The sequence below is a fragment of the Numenius arquata genome, chromosome 19 (genome assembly GCF_964106895.1).
Source record: "Numenius arquata chromosome 19, bNumArq3.hap1.1, whole genome shotgun sequence".
Lineage (NCBI taxonomy): Eukaryota > Metazoa > Chordata > Aves > Charadriiformes > Scolopacidae > Numenius > Numenius arquata.
Genome location: NC_133594.1, coordinates 8,181,819 through 8,198,695, shown reverse-complemented (window position 1 = coordinate 8,198,695; position 16,877 = coordinate 8,181,819). Strand labels below are relative to the sequence as shown.

The following is a 16,877-nucleotide window of genomic DNA, read 5'->3' as shown; positions in this document are numbered from 1 at the left end:
ATTACAGCAGATTTTGAGCACTGAGCTGCCCTGGCTGGGAAGCTCTGCAGAGCTTCCCAAATATTTCTCCTCGAATGGGGACTTTAATGAGATGTTTGACGGCGTTGCTTGTTTATTTGCTTGCTTTGGGCAGGTATTTATTTTTGTTTGATAAAGTGGTGATTGTCTGCAAAAGGAAAGGATACAATTACGAGCTGAAAGAAATTATTGAGCTGCTCTTCCACAAGATGACTGATGACCCTATGAACAACAAGGACATTAAGAAGGTAGGTGGACCAGGGATTAGCTCTGCTGGAGAGCATTTTGGCACTGTTTAGGCCAGTTCTTGGGTAGTACATTCTTATTAGCCTTTTAAAACAGAAACAGAGCTTGCAAAAAGCTGGAAAATAAATGCTCAGCTTTCAGGGCAGCCTTACAGAGCGTTGGGAAATGTTTATTAATGTGGGGCTGGGCTTGATCCTTGACCCCCATCCTTGCCAAAACAGCCCTGAAGAGGCTGGGATGGTGGGAGTTAGGAGAGAGGAAGCTGCTCCCTGTTTTCTAGCCCGTGGGCAGGGAGCGAGCATTGGATGGGGCGGAGAGGAGGGCAGGGAGGGAGGGAAGGTCCCTCTGGATGCTCTCCCTCCCGCGAGGCGCGGGGTGGAGGAGCCAGTGAAGGCAGCGTTTGCCAACCAGCCTGCCAAAATCGGCACTTGGAGCACAGTTACCAGTGAAGAAACATCATTTTGCCGGTGGTTTGAGGCTTAGTCTGCAGCCACGAAGGAAAACCTCCCAGCTATCAGTTTAGCAGGGTCCCATTAGCTTAATCCACTTACATGCAACGGGAAGAGGTATTGTACGGATGGGATAAGTGACATTTGGGTAAGAATAGCCAATTTTGCCACTTGGATGCTGAAGAAATGCTGCTAGCTTTGTCTGTTAATGAAATATATTTCCACTTTGCTCTCCTATGCTTTCTAGTCCCATGGAAAAATGGTAAGCAAAGCACACAATTTTCTCTCGTGTTTTTCTGTGCAGTGTTGTAACGAGACAGGCAGAGCATATGTGCAGTGGGCAGGTCAGATGTTCCTCCTGGGCTGTCAGTTGCTGTCAGGGAGAGATATAATGGCTGGGGAGGATCCACTGGAGCAGAAAAATCTGGGTTCCCTCATCTGCCACCATAAAATCCTGTTTGGCCCTAGTGACACGGTGCCAAGCTGATTCAGGCGTCATTAGTTAGAGAGGCACGGAGCTCTTCTTCCTCCTTCCCTGCTGTTACCTATGCAAAGGTTCAGCCATCCTTCAGAAGGGCCAGGGACAGGCACTGAGAGCAGTTATTAAGAGGCCTGAATAAAAAAGTGTGGTGTGTTTTGCTGCTCAGGTGTCGGGAGCACAGCGGTCCGATCGGCTCTCTCGTGTTCTCTTGCAGTGGTCATACGGCTTCTACCTAATTCACCTTCAGGGGAAGCAGGGCTTCCAGTTCTTCTGCAAGACGGAGGAAATGAAGAGGAAGTGGATGGAGCAGTTTGAAATGGCAATGTGAGCATGAGTGGCTGCTCCAGCCCTGGCCTGCAGTTGTCAGGGGGAACAGCATCTTGGACCAGCAGGTCACTGGAGACCAGCTCCAAGAGAAGAGCTGGTGGTGGGGAAGCTCCCCGGGGGCTTACAGGATGCGTCCCCGTGTAAAGGGAGCTTGGACCCACCCTGAGTGTCTGCACCAGGGCACGGGTGGTGCATCTCTGAAGTGACACCTTGCCATGGTGTCAGGCCATGCGTGAAGCACCGGGCTGGAGGAAGACATTGCGGGAGGAGGGCTCTGCTGTGGGGAGCTGGTCCTGAGCAGAGCAGGGGTTGGCCCCGTTCAGGTCTGGGCTGTTGATTGACTCGGGCAAGGGCCAGGTCCGTGAGCGTTGTCCCAGGGGAAGGGTAATGGGCAAAATCCTCTCTCTTCACAGTCAATCCCCACGTCCGCTTTCACACTTGATTTCATATCTGTCCGTGTGGTTTCCAAACTTCGACTGAAATGCAAACAGTAGCTGCTGTGACCGGTCACGAGAGCAGCGTGACTCACAGGGACAGGTTGATAACCCCCCGGTCCTTTCCCTTAGGTCCAACATAAAGCCAGAGAAAGCCAATGCAAATCACCATAACTTTCAGATGTACACATTTGAGAAGACGACCAACTGCAAAGCTTGCAGGATGTTCCTAAGGTGAGCAACACCCACCCAGCTTTTCTCCGTCTGCTGTAGAACACGGAAAGAAAATCTCAAAGCTGGGGCTGAATTAGGACTTTCTGACTCCTTTTTTTTGCACAGAGGAACCTTCTACCAGGGCTATCTTTGCCCTAAATGTGGAGCGGGTGCTCACAAGGAGTGCTTGGAGATCATTCCTCCCTGCAAGATCGGTGAGTTATTTCCCATCATGAGCAGCTCGTGCCAAGGAGGTGAATGCGTGTGAATGATGTGGAAGATTCGCTTTATAAAGCACTACTGTTTGTTAATGCATAACAAAAATCCAAGTAGACTCCCACCCACCTCCCAGGGCTGTAAGTCACATTGGCTGGTGGTTTAAAAAACGAACCAACCAACCAAACCCCCCCAAAACAACGAGCTGAATCCCATGTGTGTCAGAGGATCGCGGCAGCTCTGTGTGGGATGCTCCCAGCCCTCATGCTGGGAGGGCGCTTAAGAGAGATGATGTGTTCTTCATCAGAAGATGCTGGTTAGTGAAAGTGGGAGGGTCCATGCCAGGAATCACGTTTCTGATGAGGAGAGACCTCATCTCCGGATCCCAAACACCCCATAGTGCAGTAAAAACGTGTGTCCTTGTCTGGCTCCAGTCCCTCCCCGGGTCTTGCCCACCCGGTGCAGGGCAATGACTCGAGTGACCCCAGCCTCTGCTTTCTGTTTCTTCCATCAGTTTCAGGCACTGATGCTGATTTATTGATATTTACAACATCAAGAGAAACAGAAAATGTGGTTTGGGTTTGTCGCCTGTTGTATTAACCACCTGTTTCACCATTTCTCTTGCAGGTTCTTCAGCAGACCAGGTACGTTGTTTGATGGCCCTTTTTCCACATCCCCCTCGGGCAGAGCCTGTATCCATCCTTGCCTGGCTGGGGTGTGGGCAGCTCGTGGGAAGAGCCAGGACCAGCATCAGGGGGTCTCAGTAACTGGTAGGGGTAGGACTGTGACCAATGGCCTCTTCTCCAGCCTAAAACTGGCCCAATTTGTGCAGCACCACAACCCTCAGGAGGTGCCAGCGCCCAGATGGGGGGCACATCATGGGCTGGGAGGTACCAGGGAGGTTCTGGGAGAGGGTTTCTCATCCTGGTGGCGAGACCACTATGTCCTCACGGAGACTTTTTCCTTTCTTTTTGCAGGATTCCCTGAGTGCTGGACCTGGTAAGGACATCATTGTATTGCAGGAGGGCAAAGTAGAGACAGCGTCTTGATTGTGGCTGCAGTTGTCCCTAACATTGAGCCACATTGGAGGGGGAAGCTCCTTCTAAAACCAGACAGGAGCATTAGTAGGTGCAGAAGGGTCCTCTGCCACCCTCACAGCAAGCGATGGGGCGCCGAGGTCTCTCCTGTCCCCGTCCCCAAAGCAGCAGGTCTGGTCTCCTGTGGGAAGACTGGGCTCTTCCCTGGGCTCAACCACCAGCACCGCCTCATTTTTTGGGGTGCGTTCGTGCCCCTGGCTGCTCTGCCGTGGGGGTAAAGCTCCTGCACATCACACCAGTGTGATGGAGGAGAGCCTGGTCAACTTCCTTCTGCCACATCATCCTTCAGAGCAGACCAAACACATCCTGGCAGGGGGTCCCGGTGCCGATGGGGAGCATCATCCTGCCGGCACGTGTCCGGCATAATGCAGGGATGTGCTGCTCCGGGCGCTGCTCTCTGATGGGGCCGTTAGTCATGATGATTACTGCAATATTCTTTGATTTTTTCCCTTTGCTTAAAACCAGCCTTGACAGGGCGCTGGGCCTGCCCTGCCCGTGCTCTGGCTTGAGGGAGAAGGAACAATTTGTTTTCGTGTTTTTTCTGATGGAAGGAAAGCCGAGCCCGGCAAAAAGAAACCTGAATCAAATTGGTGGTTAAAAAAAGAGAAAGCACAGAGTGCTCTCGCTGGGCAGGGAGAGGCAGAGGTGGGGAAGCATTTTGAAGATAAACAGTGTGGTTTTAGCACAGTTGGGGAAGCTTATTTAACGTGCAGTTGTTTGCGAGACAGCTGGACTTTGGCTGCGAGTTTGGGTCCCGGGTCTGGCTGAAGTTCAGTGGAAGCCGAGTGTTCGCTGGTCTCTTTTGCAAGCGTGGGGGTCACCGCTGATCCCGGCGGGGTTTGGTGCCTGACGAGAGCCGGTCTGCCATGGCCAGCTTCTGGTCCAGGTACGGGGCTGGGAGTTGGAGCTTTGGCTTGGCTCGGTCCTTCGTGGGTTTATTTTTGCTCAGTGAACTCAGCCATCCATGTAACTGCAGGGGCCAAGACCATTCTCCGCGGGCGCTGTTCCTTTCTGCTTTCACGCTTTCTGCCCCCAAATCCTGGCAGCCGGTGCCACTAGGTTTGTGGTTCACAGGATGAGGAGCAATAGGCTTCGGGCAGGGGAATTTCTGGTTTGCTTTTTCTTAACTGGGACAAGGTGCTGAAACTGTTTCGCATCTGCTCCAGGTCCTAAAATGGTGGCGGTTCAGAATTACCACGGAAACCCAGCTCCCCCCGGGAAGCCAGTGCTGACGTTTCAAATTGGGGACGTGATCGAGCTGCTGAGGGGGGACCCCGACTCGCCGTGGTGGGAGGTGAGAGCGGTTCCCCTCGGGAAATTCCCAGCGAGTTTTAAACCAGTGACTTCTGCATCGTCCCTGTGATTTGTGGGCTTTCCCGGAGCCCAGGAGCTGCGGCGGTGGCCGTCCCCATCCCTGCACCCAAAAACATTGCTCCCTGGTGTCCCCATCTGACACCCGGCTTTGGCTTTGCAGGGGCGGCTGCTGCAGACGAAGAAGTCGGGTTATTTTCCCAGCTCGTCAGTAAAGCCCTGCCCCGTTGATGCGAGGGTAAGTGCCAAGAGGAGATGGAGCCAGGAACACCTGTGGGTGCCGTGGGAGCACAGGGACAGGTGCTGGGGGCTGTCACGGGAGGTGCCATTCCAATGGTGCCCGTCGCTCCTCTCAGCCTTCTGCTTGGGACCTTGATCCTTCCAGTAAGTCCCTGGACCTTGAAAAGGGCCTTTTACTGTGGCCAAATTAGCGAGGAAGTGGATCCATCATCCCGTGGTTGCAAATGTCTGGTCAGGTTGGTCTCAGCCCCGTTCCCAAGGTTGGGGTGGTGTGACCAGGTCTGGACCCCGTTGCTCCTCTTCGGGGCTGACTCGGGAGCAGAGCACTCCAGATCAGTCACAGTACAGGCAAAGTGCACTTTATTGATTATTTTTTTTTTTAACTGTGTTTTGTAACACCGTCAGCTGCTTCCCAATCAAAAAACGCCAAGGTAAATTGCCAAATGCATCACGCTCACCGCAGCTGGGAGGCTGAGAGAGAAACGCTCAGCTACACCACTGCCCTCCGCCGCCCAAGCCAATAATTCGGAAATGGTTTGGCAGACAAAACCCCTCCCGTGGAGAGGAGCATCTCGCACCTGATCTACAGCCTGATGGGACGCCAGCTCATCAATAATTAGCGATGTTCTCTTTTGCAGCCTCCCAACAGCCGGCCGCCCTCGCGGGAGATAGACTACACGGCGTACCCGTGGTGAGTCGCCCTGCTGGACACGGCCTTCCTCTGGCCATAAAGATATATCAGCCTTGCCTTTTAATTGTCCCTTTGTCAGGAATCCCCTCCAATAATGAACTGTGGATGCAGGTTGGCAACGCTTTGCCAACAGCAGCAGCATTTGGGTGTTGAAACCTGCTGCAGCCCTCACAGCATCAGTGGGGATTTCTTCACTGATGGAGAGGGTCAGGGGCAAAAGGAGAGATGCTGGGTTCTCCTCCCGTTTTCTGTGTTTTCTGTGCCCAGAAAACCATTTTGGGAGGAAGGAAGCAATTCCTTCCTTGGCAGGAGAGGCTGCACTTGGCTCATCTCCTCCTCCTTCCCTCCAGCTCTAGCCAGGTTTGCAAATCCATGAGTCTAAATTATCCCCACTTCCCAGCTCTTCCCGAAGCCTCGTCTATCTGGGTACTGACTCCCAATTAGTGGGATTTTCTAGGTGTAAGGTACTTCAAAGAGACGAGGTTACACTCTGGGTTGCTCACCCTCTCTGCTCAGTGGCTGAGCACTCGTCTCAGGACACTTTCCTTTCTTCTCATGAAGTTTTGCATGAGACCTGTTTCTCTACTTGCCTTCTCAACCTTCTCACCTTAAAAAAAAAAGTATGTTTTTGTCTAAAACATGCTTGTTTTTAGTTAATTAAATTAATTAGTTAACCTCTGGGCTCAGGTTTGCAGGGAACATGGAGCGGCAGCAGACAGACAACCTGCTAAAGTCTCATGTCAGTGGCACCTACCTGATCCGGGAGCGACCAGCTGAGGCCGAGCGCTTTGCCATCAGTATTAAGTGAGTAATACTTAATTTAGTAATTTAGTGTTACTCGCTCGTGGAGGGCGAGACGGCGCTGGAGCACACGGCTACGTTTTCTTGAGTGCCTCTGCTACCGTTTGCAGGTTCAACGAGGAGGTGAAGCACATCAAGGTGGTGGAGAAGGACAACTGGATTCACATCACAGAAGCCAAGAAGTTTGAAAGCTTGCTGGTAGGTTTCTGTAGCCCGTTTGAGTGTGCACACCGTCCCTGCAAGTCACTCAGAGGACGGCAGAGACAGCCGGGTGCCTCTCCATCCTTCCCAGGAGCTGGTCGAGTACTACCAGAGCCACTCACTGAAGGAGAGCTTCAAGCAGCTGGATACGACGCTGAAATACCCCTATAAATCTCGGGAGCGCTCTACCTCCAGGACCTTCACCCGCTCTCCAGGTAAAACCCAGCTCAGCCGCGCGAGCGGGTGCCATTAAACTTGTGATGGAAAATCTCAGCCTTTCACAAGGTGCAGGAGCACCATCTGGATGAAGGGATTTATAGCTTTGCTGTAGGGCTTCAGCCTCCCAGGTTTGCAAAGAAGTCTCCTGCTCGGCTGGTGGCATTTTGAGGACAGGTCTCTAGGAGGTGGCGGGGATCGGGGGGGTCTGACCGAGCTGGGGCTCCCTGGGATTGCTCCTCCCAGCCCGTGCAGCCTCTCAGGGAGAGCTTTTGCTGGGGGAGGCTGGTTTCCCTCCTGTGTTTTTTTCCCCCTGCGCTTTGGGAGTGGTGCAAGGGCAGCCCGTCCACCTGCGGATGGTGATGGAGATGTGCCGCTCTGTTTGCGGGGTGTATCGTGTCTTACCTGCCCACGGGAGGTTTGGGTGCATGTGTTTTAATGGATCCGGTTCCAGTGTGACTTGTGATGATTTGAATCCCAGTGGGATTCCTTTAATGGAGATGGTGGGAGAAATGGTAAGTCTGTGCCTAAAATTAAAATAAAATAAAAAAAGAAAAGAAAAGGAAAGAAAAGAAAAGAAATGGAAAGCAGAATGTGCATTAGTGCAAAATGTTCCGTTTTGTCTAGAAGCCTGAGTGCAGAAATAGCTACTTTGTGGGGAAAATGCATTTTTAAAAAAACTTTTTCCATAGTATATTTTAAAAAGAATACCAAAGGAAGATAGTTTTTAAGAGTTGATTAAATATCCTTTCGCATGAAATACAACCCTCGGATGACTTTTGGGCCCTCACACTGGCTGCGGGGCTGCGGCCGGACCTGCCGCCGGCTGTCCCAGCTCTGAGCCCCCACGCAAGACCTGCATGCTTTGCCCCGTATTTCTCTGTCGGCTTTTAAAGCATTGTGCATTATAATATATTTTTTTTCTCATTTCCTTTTTAATGCGTGTTCTGCCTCTTTCTGTTTCTCTCTAACCTCTTTGCAGCCTCCTGCGCTTCCTACAACTTTTCTTTTCTCAGTCCTCAGGGCCTCAACTTTTCTTCTCAGAGCTCCTCCAGTCCCTTCTGGTCAGGTACCAGTGCCGGAGAGACCTGCCGCCTTCCCCAGGCTGCAGCATCCCCAGCTTGAAAGCCATCGGAGCGGGACCCGTGGGGTCCCCGCTGTCCCACCCACAGACAGTTCAGGGGGTCCCCAGTGCTGCCCTGGGGCACAGCCTGGAATTAAGTGAATTAACCATGGCTTGGCTGGAAGCAAAACGCGCTCCCCCCTCTCCCCAAAATCAAGGCAGGGAGGAGATGGAATTGTCACTAATTGAGAAAGGGGGCTAAAATTAAGACAAAAATGAATCTAGCGCATTGGGATCTCATGATGTACTTCAAGCTCGACCTGCTTATCCTGTGTGTTTCACCGAACGAGCATTGGCATCACACCGTCTTCCAGCCCGTTTCTCCTTGCTGGACAAGGAGAACATCTCGATGTCCGGCAGTTTTTGAGCTCTGGTGTCTGCGGCTGCTCAGGAGCCCCTTGCTGGGGAGACAGGGGGGAAAACCTGCCCTCTCAAACGCGCTTTGTGGCTCTGGCCTTTGAACCCCATTGATTTAAATGCGTTACAGACCGGTGTCTGTTTGGCAGGGATCAGAGCAAAACCGTGCCAGTTCATGGCTTCCCGTTTAAGCTTTTAACTTTTGGCACTTTCTTTAGCCTGGACAGGGAAAATCATTGGCAAAGCCACGCGTGCTTTCCGTACTGCCATGTTTGGGAAGAACACTTAAGTTTTTCAGGGTATTAGAACATAATTCTGGGAATTTGGGATCCTTGAACTGCACACAAAGTATTGCAGAAAGTGATTTGTGCAGCAGAGGGCTCTGAGCAAGCTCCTGATGAAAGAGCTCAAGGCTGCCGTGGTTCTCGCTCCGTTCTCCAGCCTGGCTGCCTGGCGAGGATGGACGAGCCCTCCAGTGATTGCACGTTTGTGTCTGGACCGTCTCCATCGCCATCCTCATCTCCTCCCATCCCGAGAGCTGAAAACCTGGGCAAAGCTTTTCCTCGAACTTAGTTCAACCTCGGTTTGCAGACTTTTAAAATTGAAATTAATCTTCCAAAGTCATGGGACAAAAAGGGACAGCTTTTCCAAAACATGATGTCCCTTCAGGGCGGGGTTTTTTAAATTTTTTTTCTTTTTTTTCTTTTTTTTTTTTTTTTTGCAAACTTCAGAGAAGGTGCTTTTTTCTCCTCCTCTGCCCATCCCATCCTTCTCACCGTTGCTCTCCAGCCCTCCTTCCCTCTCCCCAGACGCCGGGGCAGGGAAGCTGAGCACTTGCCCCTGCCTTTCCCTGCCCCTCGCTGCTGCTCCTCCTCCTGCCTCCCCCGAGCATCCCCTGCCTGAAGTGATGGAGATCCAGGGTACTGGGGCCGTGCTGGTGCTGGTGGAGGCCAGGTCCCAGGACAGCTCACAGGACTTATCACAAGCTGTTGGTCAGCGTTAGGGTTTGCAGGGTGGTTTTGCACCTTTTGGTCTATAATGGGACCAAGTTTCCAAGAGCCCCGGCTGGTCCCTGGCAGGGACAGGAGCAGGGAGGATACGGGTTAGCAGCTTGCTCCTCCTCATGGCAAAACACACGGGTTTTGCTCAGCATTTCGAGAAGAAGCCAATCCCAATAACTCCATTTTTTGAAGTAGTTTAAATGCAAGTTGATTTGTGAAATCTTTTGACAAGGTGGTCCTGTCAGGTGCTGGGAGCTGTGTGGCAGCCAGACCTGATATTGATAATGGAACAGGATCTTTCCATGACTTAATTTTTAATATTGTGTATTCCTATGAAATCTTTAATTTTACCACCTTCCCACAAAAGTGCCCCTCACCCCGGCAATCCCCACCAAGCCCCTCCTGGACTCTCCTGGTCATCAGAGAGGGCCTTCCCAAGCCCATGGAGGTGTTTAAAGCCCAGCAGGAAACCAGTTTAACCCCCATCACCCCAGTCCATGTGGGGCTGAGCAATTTGGATGAGGCCAGCCCCGCCATCTGAGCAGCTCCAGGTCGTGGTGTTGCAATGGGAGCCAGCACCATGGTGGAAAACCCAGGTTGAACCTCGCCAAGCTTTCCCCAGACTTCGGCCAGTCCCATGGGACGGGGCAGCTCCCGACTCCCTCTCCTTTGTCCCCTGGCAGTGTTCACCCCACGGGTCATAGGGACGGCGGTGGCACGATACAACTTCGCGGCGCGGGACATGCGGGAGCTCTCGCTGCGGGAGGGCGACGTGGTGAAGATCTACAGCAGGATTGGCGGGGACCAGGGATGGTGGAAGGGGGAGACCAACGGAAGAGTGAGTGCATCCAGATAATATCCTGTCCCATTTCTGCAGCGCATGGTCCTCCCTGCTCTCAACCTGCCCAGCCAGAGCGCAGTCCCCTGTCAGGACAACAAAGGCCAGGGAGACACGTCCCACTCCCTCTTGCTCTTTTCCTGCTTGTGGATGGGCTGTCATCTCACAAAAGCCACCACTGTGTTGCTGGTCGGTGCTGTGTGACAGTGACACGCAACACAGATGCGGTGGGCAAGTGATGTCCGAGTCTGCTCTTCCTTAAAACTGCACGTGGTGGGTTTATGCAGGTGAAAAGCTCAGCATCCCGAGGAGGAGCAGCAGGCTGATGGCTCCCCTGGTGTCCCTCAGACTTTGTAGCACTGGGGACGGATTCTTCATGCCCTGACCCCTCATATATCGCACACAACCCGTGTGTCTACGGCGATGTATAGTTGATAGCTCCATCCCAAATTGGGATAACGACTGTACCGCTTACCCATCACCAGCGTGCATCAGGATGTGGGGCATCTGTACAGATGGCTCACCAGGAACAGCGCGTGGTGGCAGGGGAATAGTCCCGGTGACAAGACAGGAGGGTCCCTTCAGCTCCCTAGTCCCCATCTCACCTCTCCGCTTCCCCGACAGGTCGGCTGGTTTCCCTCGACATACGTGGAAGAGGAGGGGGTGCAATGACTGCGGGGATGCCTGATGGAAAGTCATCGAGCGCCCAGAGCCAGCCGCTGCAGCCCGTGCGCACTTGTCCCGATGCCCGTGGCTCCCCGAGAAGGAGGAGACGCGGCCGGACACCTCCAGGACGGCTCTCGCAGACTCTTTAGCAACCCGTTCCTCTGTACAGTCTGTGCGCGCGCGTCGGGGCCACCGCCGGCCTCGCTCCTCTTCCCTGTATAGAAGATTGATGGTCTGTGGGATAACGTTCGTGTAGCAGCCGCAGAAGAGTCCCGGGAAAGTCGCGCTCCCCTGCATGGACAGAGCTGAGAGACTCTGTGCGGTGCCCACCAGAGGATGGGGTCCAAACCCTTTTCAGTAAAGGTGTTTTAAAAGCCACCGTGGTGATGGTGGTGGGAGGGTGAGGCTGAAGGTTTGCGCCTGGGCTGGTGCCTGGGTGTGCCAAGGTGAGAATTTGGGGGTTTTGAAGGGGAGGGAGAGACTCGGCCCTGAGGAGATGAAGCGGGATCCCCCGTCACGCTGCTCGGGTGGGCTCCCTGGGTCAGGATTTTGGCAGTCTCCCTGGCAGCCGTATGGCTGCGGCCGGGACGAGGGGACAGAGCGGGGACACCCAACCCAGGAGGAGGCAACGGCTCTTGCTCATCTCTGGAGGATGCCATCTGTGAAACCAGGAGCGCGTTTTGACCATCAGACGTAGGCTAGAAGTGGACCTCCAGGTCAGACAGGGGAGGAAAGAGCCACTTTGGCATCCTGAGCCTGTTTTTTTCACAACCACCTTCAGTCCCGCCAGCCTTGCTGGGGCAGCCCCAGGGCGCAGACTGGTCCCACTGGTGGGCAGGAGGTCTCAGCGCCTTGAGGAATGGAGACGTGCTTTGCCACACGAGGGTTTTGGAGGCCACCAAGGCACCAGGTACATGCAGAGGAGCGGACGGGACCGTGCGTCTGTGGGTCTGTCCTGCCCTTGCTCCCAGCTTGGTTTTGCTGTGGGCAGGACCCCCCCAACTCCACCGAGCCAGGCTGGTTTTTCTTGCAGCTGTGACACGCTCGCTGAGTTCGGGGTGGGGGGAGAACCCACCTGAGTAAGGGCTACGGTATCGACTCCTGATTTCTCTTATGAAGTTGTGAAAGCATCTCTTCTTCCCCAGCTGTGTGCACTTTGGGGGGGGCTGTGAGCATTGCCCCCTCCCTTCCTCCCACAGGCTGTTAACTGCTGCTGCTGTCAAGTAAAGGTCCGTCTGTCTTGGTGTTGCCGCTCTGTCCCGAGCACTGTCCATCCGAGTCTGTTCTTCCCAAAGTTTTCCCAGCCCCGTGGTTGGTGGGCGGAGCTGCCGGGTGGAAATCCTGGCCATGGTCTTCTGCTGGGCACTGGCTTTGCTCTCCAGCCCCAGAATTGCCTTCCAAAGTGCAAATACGAACAAATTTGAGTGTGTGACAGGGAACAACTCTCCTCTACCCAGTGTCTGAGCCGCAGGAGCTGCCCTCCAGCCTCTCGGAATAAGTGGCGTTTTGAGCTGGTGCTTCCATGCCCTGATGTTGTTCCCCTGGGACTTGGGGTGGTCCTGCCACGGGGCACCTTGTTCCCAGTGCGGGCTCTTGGCATCGTACTGGGAGGTCTGGGAGGTGCCAGCATTGGGTGGGTGAGCGGTGCTGATTCCCTTGGTCCCTGGCACTGGGGTGGCACGGCTGCATCCGAAGCGTTGCCACAAACGGAGCAGCAGTGCCCTGCTCGCAGTAATAAATGGAAGAGTTTGGGGCTCTGGAGGAAAAGGGAAAGACAGTAACTTGGAAATTAAATGTTGTTGCTCAGTGACAAGTCCAGAGCCGCCCTATTTTGCTGCCCGTTGCTTTTGGAGCCCCGCAAGTGCCCCCGCTCTCGGTGCTGTGGGGGGAGTGGGATGGGGTGGGTGCCCACGGGGGGTCTTGCTCTGCGAGGGGATGCGGAGGGGCTCGGGGCTTTCCCAAGGTACTGTTTGGTGCTAACCTCTGCCGGGCAGCCCCTGGGGGTACGCTCCAGGGGTCCCATTTGCAAGGGGAAACCTGGGGGTGCAGCCAGCACCTCCTGTGCCCCCCTCCCATTCCTGTAGCAGTGGAGCTGAGGGTGTATTTGGGGGGGGGTTAAGACACACACGCACGTACGCACACCCCCGAGACAACCTCACGATGGCTCATGTTCTGCCTCAGATCCGAAAGCCTTACACAACCCTCCTGTTTAATGTGGCTGATTTTGGAAGGCGGGGAGGGCATCCCGCCTGGATGTGCTCTGTCACCGGGACCGTGGCACCGTCCCTCCCGCCCCAAAGGGATCCCCGACCCCCACCGCTGCCCATGCTCCCCCCCCCCCCCCCAGCCCTGCCAAATCCCCCTTCTTCCCTCCGGAGAGCTCTCCCTCTTGTGTTTACTGTTGTAAGAAACTTGTTAAAAAGATTGTTTTGTTTGTAAGTAATTATTCAGCCATTTGCCACAATATATATCTGTGAATAAGAAAGGGAAATGTTTTTTTATGATGGCGAGAAAATTGTATATATATTTTAGTTCATCGCAGATCATTCAAAATTGCAATGGGATACGTTGGAAAATAATATGTAAATTCCTTGGGTTTTTCCTTTGCACTGCACTAACTGGGGTAGGGCGGAGGGGGTTTAAAGATAAAACTGTTTGTTTATGGAATAGTTTCTAGCTGGGAATTTGGAAATCATTTGGAATAGCTTGTAATGCTGGAATAGAAACTTTAGCTGCTACTTAGAAACCCTTTTGCATGTGGTTTTTCCAGACCTTTTTTTTTTAAGTTACAATACATCAAAGTAAATTCCACAAGGGAAAAAATAAAGTGTAATTTTGCTGATAGGTTTTTTTTCCAGCCATGGTTTTTACTGTGCCAGAGGGCTCATGTCGGGGTTCTTGTCACTCAAGCCCCCTTGGCTGTGCCGGGGCCGGAGGGGTGGCTTGGCCAGTCCAGGGGAGACACGTGCTCAAGGGGACGGATCCTTTCCCATTACTGCCATGAACCGTAAGTGTCCGTACCCTTCCAAAACTCAGAGTAGATCCCTCCTGCAGTGCCAGACATGGCTCTTGACAGAGAGACACCGCTGAAGCCAACGCTCACCCCTCCAGCTCCTTCTCCTTGTTCCTGGAGCAGCTGCTCTCGTGCAGTTGCGTTCCTGGGGCTCCTCTCCCTGCCTGAGCTGAACCGCTGCAGGGTGAGAGAAGGAGCGTGATTTTCCATGGCTTTTAGTCACTCCCGAGTATCATATTCCAGAATCCCACTCAGCCCTGCACGCAGCAGCATTTTCCAGAGCAATAAAAGAAGTTGCACAGTTGCTTATAAAATACCTGAGGCGTCGCTGGAGGTTTCACCCCAGAGCAGGGAGACGAGGTGCCGCTGTGAGCTGCTGTGTCACGTAATTAATAATCTTAATTTTTTTTCTGCTCTTGGGAGTCCCCACTGCTTTCTCCTCCTCGCTTCAGCTTTCACAGGGTCAGCTGGTAGCAATGAGAGAGGTGTTTTACTCGGAGAAGCAGGACATGAGCTGGGCACTGATTTTTGGATGCTGATTTGGAAAGGTGCTGCTCAGACAGGTATTTAGCCTTGGCCGAGGTGATGGCGCCCGCCTGGGAGAAACCCTTTCCCTGTTGTTGCTGTCCAGTCCCAGGGATGATCTGCAAAACGTACCGTGTGTGAAATACCAGGTTTTGGTACCTGGGTGCTCTCCTGCCGGCGATGAGCATCAGCCCGGCCCTGAACAGGTCGGGCATCGCCGTCAGATGCCCACGACGCAGCTGGGCTGCAAAAATGCAGCCCTAGAGCCTGGAACCGACTGTTGGCTTCAAGAGCAGGTAAATGCAGAAATCTGCTTCCTTTGCACTGCCTCTGGGGACGTCCCTGCCACCCCAGGGGCTGGCTCCTCGGTGACATCTCACCCTCGGGGGGTGGTTGGAGCCGGCAGCGTTGCAGCCTCAGCCAGGCGGGTGCCTGGAGAAGGTGGCTTTCGGCTCCGTGTCCAGACCTCCCCCTGGGTTTGCATCCATGAGGGCAGATGCCTTGGGGATAAATGGGCCGTTTATTCACTGTAACCAGACCAGGAGCAGCCTTCCCAGCGACATTAACAGGAGAATAAATGTCCAGCCATGGCCAGCACAGCTGGCTCCAGCCCTGTGTGGACGCCAGCCTGCCCCAGGATGGGGGACACACCAGACACGGGTTTTCTTTTTATTTTTTTAATTATATTTTTTTTTTTCCCCAGCACTAGCAGCTGCTGACACAATCTCCCAGGGTGCTGCTGCTGCTCTGAGCAAACACGGCGCCGGGGGTGGTTGCATTTGCTGGCTGCCCTCTGCAAACAGCGGGTCCGGCTCCGTGGCGCAGAGTGTGACAACCGCCCCGCGATGTCCCTGTGGCTGGGCCCTGAGCATGCCCCGCGGCCCCGGTGGCCTGTGGCCGGCCAGCGTGTGGCCACCTCCCTCTGCCACCTGGGCTGGTCCGTGGCACGAGCAGGAACGTCAGCTCCCGTGCCGCCCAGCTCGGTAGACTCCCAAACAAGGGTCCAAACTGCTGTGTAAGCAGGATGGGGAAACTGAGGCAGGGGGTTGCCAAGAGCAGAGCTCGGGAAAAGCGCTGCCCAGCCGGATCGTACAGGATCGAGCCTGCTTTCGGTGTGGGGTCACGCACCGGTAATGATTTCCCAAGACCAAAATTCAGATTGCAGTACAGGGGAGGGCGAAGCCGGCTCTGCCCCGGCTCCAGAGGTGATGAGGATGGGGATGGCAGAGGCTTGTAGCCCGCTGCACGCGATGATCAGCTGCAGTTGTGCAGCACGCCTGGCTGGTTCGTTCCTGCATTAGCCGTAATGTTTTCTGTGACCCGGAAAACTCCAGCTGGCGCTTGCAAACCGCTACACTCCTTTATTTTATAACTCATCTAAGAATTATGGGGAAAAGGTTGAACTGGCTTAGGCTCCATCTACATTGAACTGGCCATCAGTAAAAATAAGCACCCTCATTCCTGCCCTGGAGCTACATCAGGGCCCTAGGGCTTGGAGGGACTGAGGTCACCATCGCTTCCTCTGCTGTCCATCCTGAGCTCGGTGCACGGCTCAGGCTGCTGGATGCATCCCTGGTCTTGTATTGTTTTAGGTCTGGTCTAACCCAAAGGTCGTATTTATAATTAGCACATGCTGATGAAATGGTTCTGGCCTGTCAAACAGAAACACCCCACTGCAAACAGGAGTTTAGACTTGTTTGCATCCCTGTGGTTATTTTGAGCAATTAGTCCATGGAGAAGTCTGGAGGAATTGGGGCACTCTCCGTAAAACTTAGAAACCGGTTTTATCTTTGGGAGAAGGAAAGAAATGCTGCCTGAGACAGGGGCTAATGCTGGAACAAGCGAACCCCTCTGCTTCTGTTCAAACCCTTCCCAAACTGGGGGAATTTGGGTGCGGACTGGGTACCACGGTGTGTTACATCCAAGAGCAGAGGCGTGGGGTGGTGGGGAGCAGCACTTCCCAGGGTCAGAGTGCTGTTGAATGCTAAAAGCCCCCCAAAACACCGTCCCCACCAGTTCCACGGGGCCACCGACGGGCAATGCTGCCTGGGGGACAGTGCAGGGACCCCGATGCTGCTCGGACCCCGACCCCGCCAACCACCGGCCAAACCCCAACTCCATCCCGACCTCTGCTTCTCTGAGATACCTGAATCGGGCCCTTCAGAGCTGCCTTTAAAGAACACGCGTTGCTTGTGTGTCCTGCCCAAACAGGCCCTAATTTCAGGGGTGAGTCCTGAGCAGGAGGAACAATAAACCTTCAGCCTGGGAGATCTAAATCAAAAGTTTATTTTCCTAACCCTTCTAGATTAAATTTTTTTTGGTGTTCCCACCTTCGCTTTGAGCTCTTGGGCCTGGCTTAGGAAACGTGTAAATTTATTTTAATTCGCCTCTTAAAATGTAACTGCTGGGAACT

General features: G+C 53.8%; 1 protein-coding gene across 3 annotated transcripts in view; it reads left to right on the top strand.

The window, feature by feature from the left end:
• The window catches only part of VAV2 (vav guanine nucleotide exchange factor 2), a 147,806-nt gene extending 134,137 nt beyond the window's left edge, over window positions 1-13,669 (top strand). Inside the window, exons 15-30 of one of the 3 annotated variants that reach the window (XM_074161401.1) lie at window positions 134-266; window positions 961-975; window positions 1,409-1,518; window positions 2,088-2,189; window positions 2,295-2,383; window positions 3,012-3,028; window positions 3,362-3,383; window positions 4,648-4,775; window positions 4,956-5,030; window positions 5,671-5,723; window positions 6,411-6,527; window positions 6,635-6,722; window positions 6,817-6,940; window positions 7,924-8,010; window positions 10,106-10,260; window positions 10,885-13,663. In XM_074161401.1, the coding sequence (XP_074017502.1) occupies window positions 134-266; window positions 961-975; window positions 1,409-1,518; window positions 2,088-2,189; window positions 2,295-2,383; window positions 3,012-3,028; window positions 3,362-3,383; window positions 4,648-4,775; window positions 4,956-5,030; window positions 5,671-5,723; window positions 6,411-6,527; window positions 6,635-6,722; window positions 6,817-6,940; window positions 7,924-8,010; window positions 10,106-10,260; window positions 10,885-10,932 (1,363 nt within the window). In that variant the 3' untranslated portion in view covers window positions 10,933-13,663. Of the gene's footprint in view, window positions 1-133; window positions 267-960; window positions 976-1,408; window positions 1,519-2,087; window positions 2,190-2,294; window positions 2,384-3,011; window positions 3,029-3,361; window positions 3,384-4,647; window positions 4,776-4,955; window positions 5,031-5,670; window positions 5,724-6,410; window positions 6,528-6,634; window positions 6,723-6,816; window positions 6,941-7,923; window positions 8,011-10,105; window positions 10,261-10,884 lie in introns of all 3 variants that reach the window. The other 2 variants (XM_074161402.1, XM_074161403.1) reach the window with 2 other exon arrangements.
• The last annotated feature ends 3,208 nt before the right edge of the window (window positions 13,670-16,877 follow it).